A 14,577-nucleotide genomic window follows, 5' to 3' on the forward strand; every position below is an offset into this window, starting at 1 on the left:
GCCTAGCAAATATTTTGGAGACTCAGAAGACACAAGATGCAAAAACTTTATTCTAAATGTGGGCGTTTAGTTGGCATTTAAAAATTTCATTTCCCTGATGATTAATGACATTTTTATGTGATTATGGGTCATTTGTACATCTTCCTTTGTGAAATTTCTGTTCAAGTCTTTTGCTCATTTAAAAAAATTGGGTTGTCTTTCTTTTTATTATTGAACTGCATAAGATATTTGTGTATTCTAATTATAAGTCCTTTATCAGATAAATGTATCATGAATATTTTCTTCCAGCCTGTGTCGATTTTTCTAATGGTGTCTTTTGATGAATAAAAGTTTTGAATTTTATGAAGTCTAATTTATCACTTTACTGTTTTTTAATGAGTGCTTTCTGTGTCCCATCTAGGAAATCTTCACTTATCCCAAGGATGAGATATTCCCTTGTGTTTTCTTTAGGCAACTTTATAGGTTTAGCTTTTACATTGGTCTTTGACTCACGTCAAATTAATTTTGTATAATTTGTATGAGACAGGGAGTAAAGGTTCAGAATTTCCCCCCACATGGATATTCAATTGATTGAGCACTATTTGTTGAAGATTTTAATTTCCCCATTAAATTGCACTAGAACTTTTGTAAATAATCAATTGCCCTATTAGGTATGGGTTTATTCCTGACTTCTCTACGCTCTTCCATTCATCCCTCTGTTGCTCTTTACACCAAATACAACAACATCTTGGTAATAGTAGCTTCAGACACAGTCTTGAAATTAGGTGAGGGGCTTCCCTGGTGGCGCAGTGGTTGAGAGTCCGCCTGCCGATGCAGGGGACACGGGTTCGTGCCCCGGTCCGGGAAGATCCCACATGCCACGGAGCGGCTGGGCCCATGAGCCTGCTCGTCCGGAGCCTGTGCTCCGCAGCAGGAGAGGCCACAACAATGAGAGACCCACGTACCGCAAAAAAAAAAAAAGAAATTAAGTGATGTAAATCCTCAAACTTTGTTCTTCTTTTAAGACACTATTTTGGGGTTTTTTTTTGTATTTTATTTATTTATTTATAATTTAATTTAATTTATTTTTTATACGGCAGGTTCTTATTAGGCATCCATTTCATACACATCAGTGTACCCATGTCAATCCCAATCACTCAATTCATCACCCCCCCACCCCCACCACCCTGCCACTTTCCCCCCTTGGTGTCCATACATTTGTTCTCTACATCTGTGTCTCAATTTCTGCCCTGCAGGGTGGTTCATCTGTACCATTTTTGTAGGTTCCACATATATGCGTTAATATACGATATTTGTTTCTCTCTTTCTGACTTACTTCACTCTGTATGACACTCCCTAGATCCATCCACATCTCTACAAATGACCCAATTTCGTTCCTTTTTATGGCTGAGTAATATTCCATTGTATATATGTACCACATCTTCTTTATCCATTCGTCTGTCGATGGGCATTTAGGTTGCTTCCATGACCTGGCTACTGTAAATAGTGCTGCAATGAACACTGGGGTGCATGTGTCTTTTTGAATTATGGTTTTCTCTGGGTATATGCTCAGTAGTGGGATTGCTGGATCATATGGTAATTCTGTTTTTAGTTTTTTAAGAAACCTTCATACTGTTCTCCATAGTGGCTATATCAATTTATATTCCCACCAACAGTGCAAGAGGGTCCCCTTTTCTCCACACCCTCTCCAGCATTTGTTGTTTGTAGATTTTCTGATGATACTCCTTCTAACTGGTGTGAGGTGATACTTCATTGTAGTTTTGATTTACATTTCTCTAATAATTAGTGATGCTGAGCAGCTTTTCATGTGCTTCTTGGCCATCTGTATGTCTTCTTTGCAGAAATGTCTATTTAGGTCTTCTGCCCATTTTGGGATTGGGTTGTTTGGGTTTTTGTTATTGAGCTGCATAAGCTGTTTATATATTTTGGAGATTAATCCTTTGTCAGTTGATTCATTTGCAAATATTTTCTCCGATTCTGAGGGTTGTCTTTTGGTCTTGTTTATGGTCTCCTTTGCTGTGCAAAAGCTTTGAAGTTTCATTAGGTCCCATTTGTTTATTTTTGTTTTTATTTCCATTTCTCTAGGAGGTGGATCAAAAAGGATCTTACTGTGATTGCTGGGCATTTTTCTTTTATAGTTTCTATGGCCTTGTTTTCAAGTTTAGTGATCTTATGTATGTCCAAACTGCTGTAAACCCTATCCAGTGAATTTTTTTTATTTTAGAAATTGCATTTTAGAAATTGCATTTTTCAATTGGCTGTTTTATATAACTTCTACTTCTCTACTGAGATGCCTCATCTGTTCACTCATTACTTCCATCTTTTCCTTTAAATTCTGAAACATGTTTATATAACATCTATTTTGAAGACTTTTTCTGCTAATTCCAAAATCTCTGTTATCTCTGGGACTGTTTCTTTTGGGGGTTATATTTTCTTGTTTTGTATTTGTAGCAATCTTTTATTGTATATTGGAAATTGTGAATGCTACATTGTTGGGAGTCTAAATTTCATTGTAACACCATATTTATTTATTTATTCGTTTATTTATTTAATTGATGCACCTTTATAGGATGTTATGTTTTGTTCTATCTGGCAGTTAATTTACTGGCAGACCAGCATGATTTGTTTTTGTAGGCTTGTTTTTAAGCTTTGTTTGGGGGTTAGAGCAGTCTAACCCTATGGCATGAGTTTCTGGCCCTCAGTGGAATGCCTGGTATATTTAGTAAAGTCTCTCTACTCTGGGTAATTGGAATTCCTATATATCCCAGCTATGTTTGACATACAGAGTTTCTGTTCAGCTCACAAACTCCCAGTAGTTGCCAGACCCTCTGTCAGGTAGCAGAGAGTCTCACCCTTCCCATTTATGGCATATTACCTGGCAAAGACTAAAGGGGACCCTTATACAGATTTCTGGATCTCCTTCCCTGGGCAATTCCCCTTTCTCCAAATGCTGTACTGCAAAATACAGGTATCTCAGCTTTCCCAAATTCTGGTTTCTGCCTCTTCAGCTCAGTGCGACTGCTATACTCTGCTTAGGCTCTTCCTCCCATATTATTATCCAGATAATTCCTACAGGCAAAAAACCAGAAAGATCTAGGGGCTCATCTCACGTGTTTCCCTTCTCTAAGAATCAAAGTCCTGTGTGCCTGTTGGCTAATAATGTTGAAAACAGTGGCTTCATATAGTTTGTCTATATTTTAGTTGTTTCCGGTAAGAAGGATGATCTGGTATAAGTTACTCCATCATGGTCAAACGTAGAAGTCTGCTCAGATGTTTAAAATCCAGTAATTTGTTGTGATGTTTTTGATAATTATAAGTAAAGGTTCACTTTAGTATCTAATTTTGCATTTCTAATTTTGTATTCTTTTTCTTAAGGAGGGCCCCAAATTGTAGAAACTGTAGACTCCACAAAACTGAATCTGTCTTTTTAGAAGACTATTTTCTTGAATAAAAGTTTATTGCACAAGCCGAAAAGAGCTCCACAGAAACCCAAGGGGAGGAATGGGGGCACTGCCAAGTTCAGGAAAACTCAAACTTGGAAGTGTCAGAAATACAAGTTTCTCCCTATCATAGTATTTTCACCTCACTTTGCCTGTATTAGTCAGCTATGGCTGAAAAACAACCATAGAATCTCAGTGGTAGACAACAATAACAATTTCTTTCTCATTCACACGTCTTCAGGTTGACAAGTGGCTCAGGCTGCAGGTGTGTGCTGGCTGGGGAAACTCTGATCCTGATGGCTCATTTTCAGACTCAGGTGGCAGTGGTGGCAGATACCCAGAATATACTCTCTCATGATTATGTTAGAAGCTCAACAGGGAAAACCCAAATGCAGAAGCACAGAACCCAAGTGCAGAATCCAAATGCAGAATGTGATGCCACTATATCATGTTCACTAGCATTCCTTTAGCCAAAACAACTTATGTAGCCAAACCTAAAGTAAAGGCTGGGAATTAACCATGGGAGGTGGGAAGAGGGAGGAGAATATATGTTACTATTACTGTATAGGAATAAAAAAATTAGAATCAATTATTCAAGCTACCACACTGTCCATATACTTCATTTGCTTCTTCTGCTTACTGTACTCCAAGCCTTCAGGCTGTGCATTTTCCCAGCCATCTGTACATCATGAAAGCTGTCAATATATTTATCCTTCGGACCTAGATCCCTGCTGGAAACTTCTACTTATATAGCTTAGAAATTGGATTGGCCCAGTTCATGTTTTCGAGCCAGGTTACATATATTGTGGTCCTTGGCTTGTCAAAGGAATGGACACCCTTGGGTCCATCATCCATCCCTGGACAAACGGTGGCTAGCTCTGAGCTAAGAAGAGTCTGGCACTGTTTTCCCGCAGAGTACTAACTGTGAGGCAGCCTCAGCTAGAAGGGGAATTTTGGAATGGATGGTACCGTGACTGGTATATCTTGTGCTAGGAAGCAATACTGGGCAAATCATAAGAACTTCTGCAGTAGTTTTTGCCTCAAAGATTCTTCCACGTGGCAGGAAGCATGAGAAGTGGTGGGAGCTGATGGTGGTTGAAGGATAGTGGTGGAGGATACAGCAAATGAAGGAGTGTATTGACCCCTTCTAGGAAGGCTGGGCATAAGGTAACAGATGGAGGCAAAGTGCTATTGAAAATATCTACTCATCTGTATGGCATAAGAACTAGCTAATGAGAATGGGATTCCAACCAATAAGAACAGGTGTCAGCCCTGACAGCGAGGACATCCATGCTGGTGTCTACCAGCTAAAGACCAGCTCTGGAAGGAGGAGAGGAAACAGGAGGGAAGATCTAGAATGAGACTCCCAAATCATCTTGCATCCCAATTATTGGAGACATAGTTAGGATTATTTGAAGTATAATGGAAGTATTCTAAACTTAAGGAGGAATAATAAGTCTTGGTGTGTTACAATCCATCCCTGGAGATGCTATTCAGATATCATTGCCTCTAAGAAAAAAGTGCTCAGACAAGTAATTTGTCTCAAGGCCATACAACTAGTAAGTAACAGAACTCTTCAACTCCTTACACTTTCCAATGCCAGATCACTTCGCAAAAGGGGTCTAGAATGTCATGTTAGAAGAGATGGTTACTAAGGCTGACTTCAAAGGAACTGAGTGGAGCCCTTTACTCTTTTGTCTTGGTGAAATAAGGAAAATAACTTCCACTCAGTAAGCACATTCTATATGCCAAGCACCGTGCTAGGCACTGGACACACATGGTCTGTAAACCTTACCGAATTTTTGCAAGGTAGCATCCTATTTTATAGATGAGAAAATTGAGGCTCACAGAAATGATGTACCTCAGAAATACAAATGCCATCTACTGTAGGAGAGTAGCAGAGACAAAGAACTTCATGGTGACCTCTTCAGCAGCCATGACTACGGCTCTGTCTTCTGGAAAAGCAAAGACCCAGCAGAGGGGACAGGAGAACTGGCTTGGGGGTTCAGGAAGGATGTACTCATTCCTGATTGAGACTGATGTCTGGTCTCCAGCTGCTGCATCCATTCCACAGAGATTCTTCTGAGGATCACCTGGCATGCAGGGGGTTAAAATACACGGCAAGTTCTGTCTACATGGAGGACTTAAAAAATTTCCCATTCTGTCATACTGTTCACAACACACACACACACACACACCTTTGTCTTCCTAATAATTATTTCTCTTTTCATTTTCTTTGTGAGTAGAAAACAGAGCTAAAATTTCAAATTACTGATGAAGCAATTGAACCTGTGCTCAAATTGTGCTCAGATTTTAATATGGAGTTACTTCCAAGTCCCTAATATTTAGTTTTTCAATTAAATAGACCTTTGCCATCATCCCACGTGAAACTACACACAATTTCGTCAGTGAAAGGATTCTGAAACACCACTGAATCTGATTCTTTTATCCTTATTATTATTCCTTAGTGGAAAAAAGATTTTAAACACACACCTTTTAATTGCTCTTATTAATAGCTAATAGAAGCTTACTTTCCTTACTTCCCAAAATGCTATTACATAAAAATGTAATCTACACACCTACACTGAGAGACCAGATTTATTAAATTCATGACATGAAAATGAAATATTCATTCAGAAATATTGAGGGTCCGGTCCAAGATCAATAGTCAATCGGTGGCAGAGTTGGGGCTTGAACACGCATTTTCCGGCTTTGAGCCCCATCCCCATTTCTGGATGATATCCTGGTCCTCAAAAAAAGCGAGATGGTGGTCCCTGGTGAGGAGAGAGTGATGGACTTTGTGCACACACTTATTGCTCAAATACCCACAGGCAATGATGGAATCACCCACCGACTTTTCTGGGGGAAAGTGTGGGAAGAAAGAACTACCACCCAGCTCGGGTGGCCAAGCCAACATCAAACCAGAATATTGCACTGAAGCTGAGTTCACGTCTCTTTAATACAGAGGCAGAATCTTTAGAGCTTTAGAACCCAAAGTTCTGCAGCAGAGTCTTCAGAACTAAAAACACTAAAGTGGACTCTTTAGAACAGAAAACAAGCTACCAAGGAAAAAACATGGCCAACGTTGTCAGGTAATGACCTCAGAGGCTGGGACAATAGGGACTCAGCTGGCAAGAAGGTGATACAACCAGGGGCAGGACAAGCGCATTGGGGCGTGTTGCCCGATTCCTGTTCAGAATTATAAATACGAGTCTCTGGGAACTGATCAAGGGGTTAGCTAAGCTAACACGTATGGACACTCCAGTGGAACCTACAAGTTTATTCTGGAATATACAAGTTTGTGAGGAAATGTCTGAAGTCCACCTTTCCTGGGCTGGAGGTCCCAGAGGTTCAGTGACCTGAAGGCATCTCAGCAGCTTTAATTTGTGGCTGGTCCACACCAGTGGATCATCAGTCTGTGCTTTTGGCCTTTCATGATAGAAGCGTCTTCCTGATTAAGAGAAAGATGTCAGCTTGCAGGTCAGGGAGATTCAAGGAGCAACCTTTGCATCTTGGCAGAATTCAGGCCGGCTCACCTCTGCTTGATCTAACTTTGATTCTTTTAAGTCCCAATGAGACAGATACTAGTGAAAACCATTGTCCTTTTATTGCTTACTAGCTACAGTGCTTAGAACTATTCAGCTGTTACTCTTTGGCTTCCTGCCCTTGGCTGGGGGTGAGACACTTTGACTCTCTGTACAGGACTTTGGGTTGTGCTATCCTGCAGTGATTAGGGGCAGGTGACAGAGTTGAACGTCTAGGCTTTGGAGCCAAGTGTCTGCATACCTGGCAGGCTGCTGTCCCAGATAGGGAGAGGTGTGTTAATCGTTTATTACCTTGCTGTAGAGACATCCGATCATGACTCTTACCTCATTCTGCATTCCCCATTATTGTCTAATAGAAATAGAGTAAATAAGCACATCTCTTAACAAAGAATCTTATAGTGAAAAATTATATATTATGTGATCTTATTTCTCGTGGCAGCATGTAGCCCTTCTGTGAAAAGTATACACAGTTTTGTATAACTTGTTTACAAACAACAGAAAATATTAAGTCTGTTCATTCATCTGCTTCCCATGAGAGGAAAGAATCATTACGTAATGATGTCAGAGGGTATTCCAGCCCCCAAGGGGATCTTTCTGGAGGCGTCTCATATAGAAGTCCTTCCTTTAGGGGATGGGCACCAGAGGGTCTGCTAGGAGAGTCTCTCAGAAGAAAAAGCAAGAATCTGGCCTCTGGAACTTTCTCTTCCTAATGTGTGTCGTTATAATAGCCAGTCTGGGCTCCCGAAGCAGCTATTAGGAAAGCGCTTAGATGGCCAATGAGATTGTTTCTATTATAAACAGTGAAACACGGAGATAGGTGGGCTTTCTGGTGTTCTTCAGGCCGTTGATGGAAAAAGAGAGCCCTAAGTCTAGGCATGGGTGATGGCAACAGCGAGGGAAAGGAAGCAAACTGGGGTTTAGAGGAGAGAGAGAGGGAGGAACGAACGGAGGGAGGGGAAGAGGGAGAGAGAGAGAAGGAGGGTGAGAGGGAAATGTGGGAGAGAAAGAGACAGAGAAACAGACAAGAATTGTTCCTATATTAGATATACATAGGTGTTTGTTAGAAGGAATATGAAAGAAAGTTTTGGCCCGGCGTTTCTTTAGTAAATGGTACCCATACGCAGTGTGATGCATGAAGCGAACTGTTGATAAGATCTATAACTTCAGGGTTTCTACAGGCTATTCCCCTGCACTGAGCGCAGAGTTCTAATGGCGAGCAGACGTGCCAGCCTATCCGCCCGTGATTCTGCCACCCAGCCACGTGCACGGCTTTCGGCCGGGAGCTGTATCGGCCTTCCCTCAGTTGACTTTCATAATGACCTGTGAGGCAGATGTTACGATCAGCTTTTTATAGATAAAGAAACACAAGGGAATAAAGACGAAGTGACCTGTACAAGACCAGCACAGCCACCAGAATCCCAGGGGCTCAGAATCAGGTCCGAGCCCAGATGGTCATCCTGGGTTCACCCGGATCAACATCTCCAAACATGCCTGATCATCTGGGAGACGCATTAAAAAGACCCCAGGCCAGGCTCCACGCCAGAGCTATTAACCAGAGATCTGGGGGAGAGGCCCGAGAATATGCATTCTTAAAAAAGCATCCAGGTGATCTCCACCTTCATTTTAGTTTGGGAAACAATGACTTATGGGGATACCACCTCAGACCACTCTAAGGGGTGCTGGGGAAGGGAAGGGCAATGCTTGGGATTTTTTTTTTTTTGAAGTATAGTTGATTTACAGTGGTATGTTACTTTCTGCTCTACAGCAGAGTGAATCAGTTATACATATACATATAGCCACTCTTTTTTAGACTATTTTCCCATATAGGTCATTATAGAGTATTGAGTAGAGTTCCCTGTGCTGTACGGTAGGTCCTTATTCGTAATCTATTTTATATACAGTAGCGCATATATGTCAATCCCAATCTCCCAATTTATCCCTCCCCCCATGGTAAGCATAAGTTTGTTTTCTACATCTGTGACTCTGTTTTGTAAATAAGTGCATGTGTACCATTCTTTTAGATTCCACATATAATGCTTGGGATATTTTAAAGAGCAAGGCTGAGTAGTTCGTAGAAAACACTGACAACCACCTAAAAACCACCAACAGTGAGAGAGGGGAAATACGTGATGGTACATCTAAGCAACAGAATACCAAACGGCCCTTACAAGTGGTTTGTCTAAATAGATTGATGAATATAGGCGCATATTCACAATTGTTAATGAAAAAATATATGCGGGCAACGTTTGCAGCATGGCGCCATTTGTGTGAATTGTAATATTTAATATTTTTTTAAATATTTATTTCCCCTACTGTTTATAGGGAAACGTCTGGATGGCCATCTAGAATGTTTTTGGATCTAGCAAATAACAGAAATGAGGGAAGCTGTCCACTGTCACAGGGAACGTGGGGACAGTGACCTAAAGAGTGGCACTACCTAAAGGCAATGGAATTTTAAAACTCCAAGGAAAATGGTCTCACCAAACAGACATGCAGGCCACCTCGTCTATAATTTCTATGCTAAACACTAGCAGTGGTTGCCTCTAGGTGGCGGTATTTGGGGATTCTTAATTCTACAGAACTTAATTATTTTAATTCTGTAGAGTTTTTTTTACCGCAATTTTTTCAACTGTAACTATGCATGTGTGATTTATGAAAAAAGTAAGAAAGGAAGAGTAGTTCTGAGTTGCTTGTCCATCAGTCCCCTTTCGTTGTTGGCATAAACAAACGGTCTCTCTCCAGCCCCCCTGCAGGAGAGGGCACCTCAAAGCTGTGCTCTTTGGGGTTAGGTTGTCACATTTCTGAGGACGAGGCAGATCCTCTGAGAGGCCATTTGCTTTGCATAGAAATCCCACAACAAGCAATGGGAAAGGTCTTGTGGTCCAATACCCAATAACCAGCAGCCCTTTTCATGAAAATAAATCTCTGTGCATTTTCCCTTCCCAGGCTACCTTTGAGAACCCTGGACTACAGAGCTATGTGACTTTGGGACTTGATCTTGTCTGGGCCTCAGTTGGTTATTGGTTACTAAAAAGAAAAGAAAAGAAAAGAAAAAAACATAGAAAAAGGGTCTCTCTGTCCTGTCCTCACCCCATCCTATAGAATCACAGGGGCCTCAAGCCCCTCTTCTGCCTTCCCACAGTCCGGGTCCCTCACAACGAACTTCAAAGTCTTTGAGGCATCCTGTCCCCAGCCCCCTGGAGATCTTTATTTCGGGGTTTAAGTGTCATTCTTTGGCTGTCAAGGTGAAGGCAGCAACTTCTGGACCCGCCGACGTCATGGTCCCCAGGCCTTTGCTACGTCAACTCACCTTTCCAGGCCACGCTTTTTCCATCAGTTAAATGGGGTTAAAATACCTACCTGATGGGATTGGGGGCTATTAGCACCCCTCGTTGATAGATGAGGGAAACCAAGGCTCACAGAGCTGTGTGAATCGCCTGCCATCACCTAGATCATATGAGGCAGAGATGGGATTCAAGCCCAGGCTGTTTCTGGCCATCGGCAAGCACCTCGCAGCCCCAAACCACCAGGGCACACTGCCATGCGTGCCTGGCTCTCCCCTGCCAGAGGCTGGGCTTTCTGGGGTAGAAGTTAAAGGCAACGATTCAGCCACACCGACCAGGCCAGCTGCCTTGTGACAAAGGAGAGGCAGGCGTGGTGGGAAGCTGTGTGCTGGGACTAGCCAGACGGCTCCAGCAGGGCTCAGACCCACAGTCTGGACCACACAAGGTACAGACGGCACACAGATGCGGAGCCAGGTCTAATTCTACTGGTTTCCAGGTGTGCGACCTTGGCAAAGTCAATTCGCTGTTTTGAGCCCCTTTCTCTTTATCCTGTAATCTGGGGATAGGCGTGCATACCTCACGGTGTTGATGTGAGGGTCCCGTATGCTGGCTGGGAAGTATACAGCCCTCGTGTCATTTAGCTCGTTGCTATTGGTGCCAAGGCTGGGCTCGGCGTGCTTAGACGCTCAAGATCCAGGGCCACGGGCTGCTTTCCTGTCACATCCCCTCAAGATGCCTTGGGACCCTGGGGGAAGCTGCGAGTTCGCCCAGTGCGTGTTCTCGGGCTTTCCTAAATTAGAGCAGAAATGAAGGCCTCTCTCTGCAAGAGAACAGTGCTGCCACGTTGGTTGGCAGTCACTGAACGGGCAGCGTTATTTCTAGGCTGTGGATTAGGACAATCTAGAAGAACCACCGGGGAGCTGTTGAGATGACTGGAAAGGCAGTTCTTCCTCTCAATAAAGTCCAAATGAGTACACTTGGAAACTCACCAGGGCTTCTACAGTCCAAACGGAACAGTTTCAGTTGAACAGTCATGTTGTTTTGTGTGCTTTTTTTTTTAATAAAACAACAATATGCATAGATAAAGGAATGACACGGAGTTTTAAAAATACCAGGACGCTGCAGGGGGAAAAAGGATGTCGGTAGTTTGGTTTTAGTTTTTTTTTTCCATTTCACCTTTATTGTTTACTCTGTCCACTGTTAAGAATTCTTACATAGTCTTTCTAGAACCACACAGAACCTGTGAGACGGCCCCCTCCCCTGATAGTCCATTATATTTCTAACCAGCCTCTTGGCCCTCGTCCTTACACGTGGGACATTCTGCCAGGGTGCAAGGAGTTCCCAGGCGTTGTTTTTTTTTTTTTTATTTTTTATTTTTTTGCGGTACGCGGGCCTCTCACTGTTGTGGCCTCTCCCGTTGCGGAGCACAGGCTCCGGACGCGCAGGCTCAGCGGCCATGGCTCACGGGCCCAGCCGCTCCGCGGCATGTGAGATCTTCCCGGACCGGGGCACGAACCCGTGTCCCCTGCATCGGCAGGCGGACTCTCAACCACTGCGCCACCAGGGAAGCCCGCGTTGTTTATTGTTATGAGGGAGGGATGGAGGGGTGCAGAGTTGCCCTCAGCAAAGCCATCGGTTTGCATCTGACCCCCGAGGGCCCTTTCCTGGACCATCCCCACCTCTCTATTCCCTCTTTTCCCAGCATTTGACCAACCCTCACTGGGCTAGGGAATCAGACAGACTGGGGGTTTGCATCCTGACTCACCACTAGAAGCCACCTGACGTCAGGGAAGTTTCCCAATCTCTCTGAGCTCTCCTTTCTTCTTCTACAATGTGGGATGAAGACTCCCTAGCTCACTTACTGGGAAGATTCAGTGACTTAAAGGAATACAGGGTCCGGCACAGCGCCTGGCACATGTACTCCCTGAATGCACATCAACTTTGTTTCTTCTGGTGGGGAAGAAAAGACACCTGATGAGAGCCGGGTGCTCAGGGCATTTGCTTTATAAAAGGGCCCGGTCCCTAGCAGAGTCCAAGAAATGACTCTCTAACAGTAGAATTTCAGACACCACAACAGAGGGATGGAGAGACCTGGCGGTGGAGATCTCCTGGGCATCATTCGAATCCAACTAGGCAGACTGCTGCTTCTTTTGCCCACGGGCAAGGCTGACACTAGCAGAAGGAATTCTAACACTCCTTTTTTAAGGCCGTGCCGCTGCAGCCAGTGAAAGGCCCATTTCAGGGAGCAGAACAGGGCAAATTCACATTGATTCAACTGTTCCTGCCAGGGAGGAAGTAGCTTCATGTGGGTATAAACCAGGAACTTTAAGAAATGCAGCAATCTTCTAGGGTGATCATTGCATCCCCTTCTAGTGCCCTTGTAAAAGTCACCTGTCTCAGGGGTGTCCTCACCCAGGTGAGCTCCTACAGTGGGGAGTCCATGTGCCCTTTACACCCCACCTACTCTGAAAAGGATCCCAGGCGGCTCATTAAGGAAGGAATGATGCACCTAAAGCTCAGCTTTCCCCCTTGTCCTTCCCATCTTTCATAGTATGTGGCCATTAAAATCAAATGTGCTCAACAAATGGTCACAAGAATGCTGCCAATAAGAAGCTGAATACTCCATCCTACAGTCGATCTGCAGATGTAGCCGTGCTCCTCCTCCATGGTAGTCCTTGTAAAACATTGTTTAAAGCTGATCTATCACTCAGCCCTTGTTCATGCATAATTCTCAGTAAGGATACGGTACATCCAAGGTCCACATGCCCATGATCGTTTTGTATCTCCAATACAACAATAAAAAGCCGCTCAACAGACCATCTTAAAACATGCGCCAACCAAGATCACGGCTGGTATTACGGGAAAACGTCCTCCAGACTGAGAAGAGCTAGAGGGAGAGAGAAGGTAAACAATACAAGATGACAGGATGAGGACTAGCGTGATTACACAACAGAACGTCTGCAGTCTAGGGGTTCAAGCAGGTAGAACCAAAGAAAGCTCTATGGATCCAGGAGCGCCTCCCCAAATATTTGGTTCATGCTAAAAAATAGAGCACGTTTATTAAAAATATATATTTATAAACCTTGATATGAACAGATACACACGTCAAGCCAATGAAAAAAGAAAAATAAGTTATCTCTCCAGTATCAAATAGACACTTTTGATGAATGGGATGCTTGCCAAAGGATGGTCCCTGTGGGTTTTTGTACCAAACAGCTCATCGAGTTAGGAGGAACTGCGTGTCCTGGGAGACACATCATGAGCTGCGTCCACTGTGAGCTGCGTCCTCCCTGTTCCTCTTTTTGAACATGTGACATCCGTCAGCGAACTGGGATAATGAACCTCTGCACCCATCCGCTCCCAGACGACGTCAAAGGCAAGTCTCCCAAGCGTCCTTTCGGGTCCCCTGCCAACGGCGCTGAGTTCCCTGCTGTGTAAATGAGTTTTGCTGGATTCATTGTGCTTCCGTGTCTGATCCTCGCAGCAGGATCTGTTTATTCTGGTGACCCTTTATCAAGTTCGAAGGTACATTTGATTGAACGGTGTGTGTAGGTCAGAGCCGCTTGTTTGCGCAGTGTCCTGTCACTGATCTGCCGACACACAGGACTCTTTTGGCCATCCCAAGGCCTGCACACCCTCTGGGCCATTCACAGAGTGGTGTATATGTACACAAATATGATGACGACGAGGTTCAGAATGGTCCCGAGAATTCCCAGCATCGCCAAGACACTCTCTTCTTTGCTCTCTTTTTCTTGGCTTCCTCTGTCTTCATCATTTCCACTCGTGATTACCATCTTGGTTGCAAACGTCTTTATCTTCCTCCCCAGGCTAACCTGTAATTGGAAAGAGAAAGCACAAAAGATGATGGTTTATAAGCATCCTCTCCATAGCCAGGCAGATTGGGCAGGGCAGTGATTTCCTGTCTGGGGACTAGATCTCAGGTGAGGGTGAAAAATCTTCCATGGAACCAATCTTGGGACCCATTGCTCTTGGCCGTGGAGAAATGGCAGAGCACGACTGATCCATTTCAAGGATGAATGTCCTGACACTGGCATAAAGAGATCAGCCCTGGAGTCCAGCCTGGGCGCCACCTACTCCACTGAGGTTTTGATTTAGCCCTTTTCCTTGAAGCAGACAGCTGCACAGTAGTCTGACTGAAACATGTGGGCTCTCCCACAGCGACGGCAATTTGACACACGTTCACATATTGGATCCCACCCTAGAGAAGCGCTGTCCGGCATATGCACGAAGTGTGTAGGAGGGCATCACAGCCACACTGTGTTCTAAGTGCCGGCTGCCCTGTGAGCA

At 43.9% G+C, this 14,577-nt stretch overlaps 1 protein-coding gene across 1 annotated transcript; it reads right to left on the reverse strand.

Moving 5' to 3' along the window:
* Positions 1–13,916: 13,916 nt before the first annotated feature.
* TUNAR (TCL1 upstream neural differentiation-associated RNA) lies at positions 13,917–14,096 on the reverse strand. Its single transcript, XM_060165531.1, has one exon. It carries the CDS (start codon positions 14,061–14,063, stop codon positions 13,917–13,919), a length of 147 nt encoding a protein of 48 aa, XP_060021514.1. The 5' UTR covers positions 14,064–14,096.
* Positions 14,097–14,577: the final 481 nt, after the last annotated feature.

Source organism: Lagenorhynchus albirostris, chromosome 1 (genome assembly GCF_949774975.1).
Source record: "Lagenorhynchus albirostris chromosome 1, mLagAlb1.1, whole genome shotgun sequence".
NCBI lineage: Eukaryota > Metazoa > Chordata > Mammalia > Artiodactyla > Delphinidae > Lagenorhynchus > Lagenorhynchus albirostris.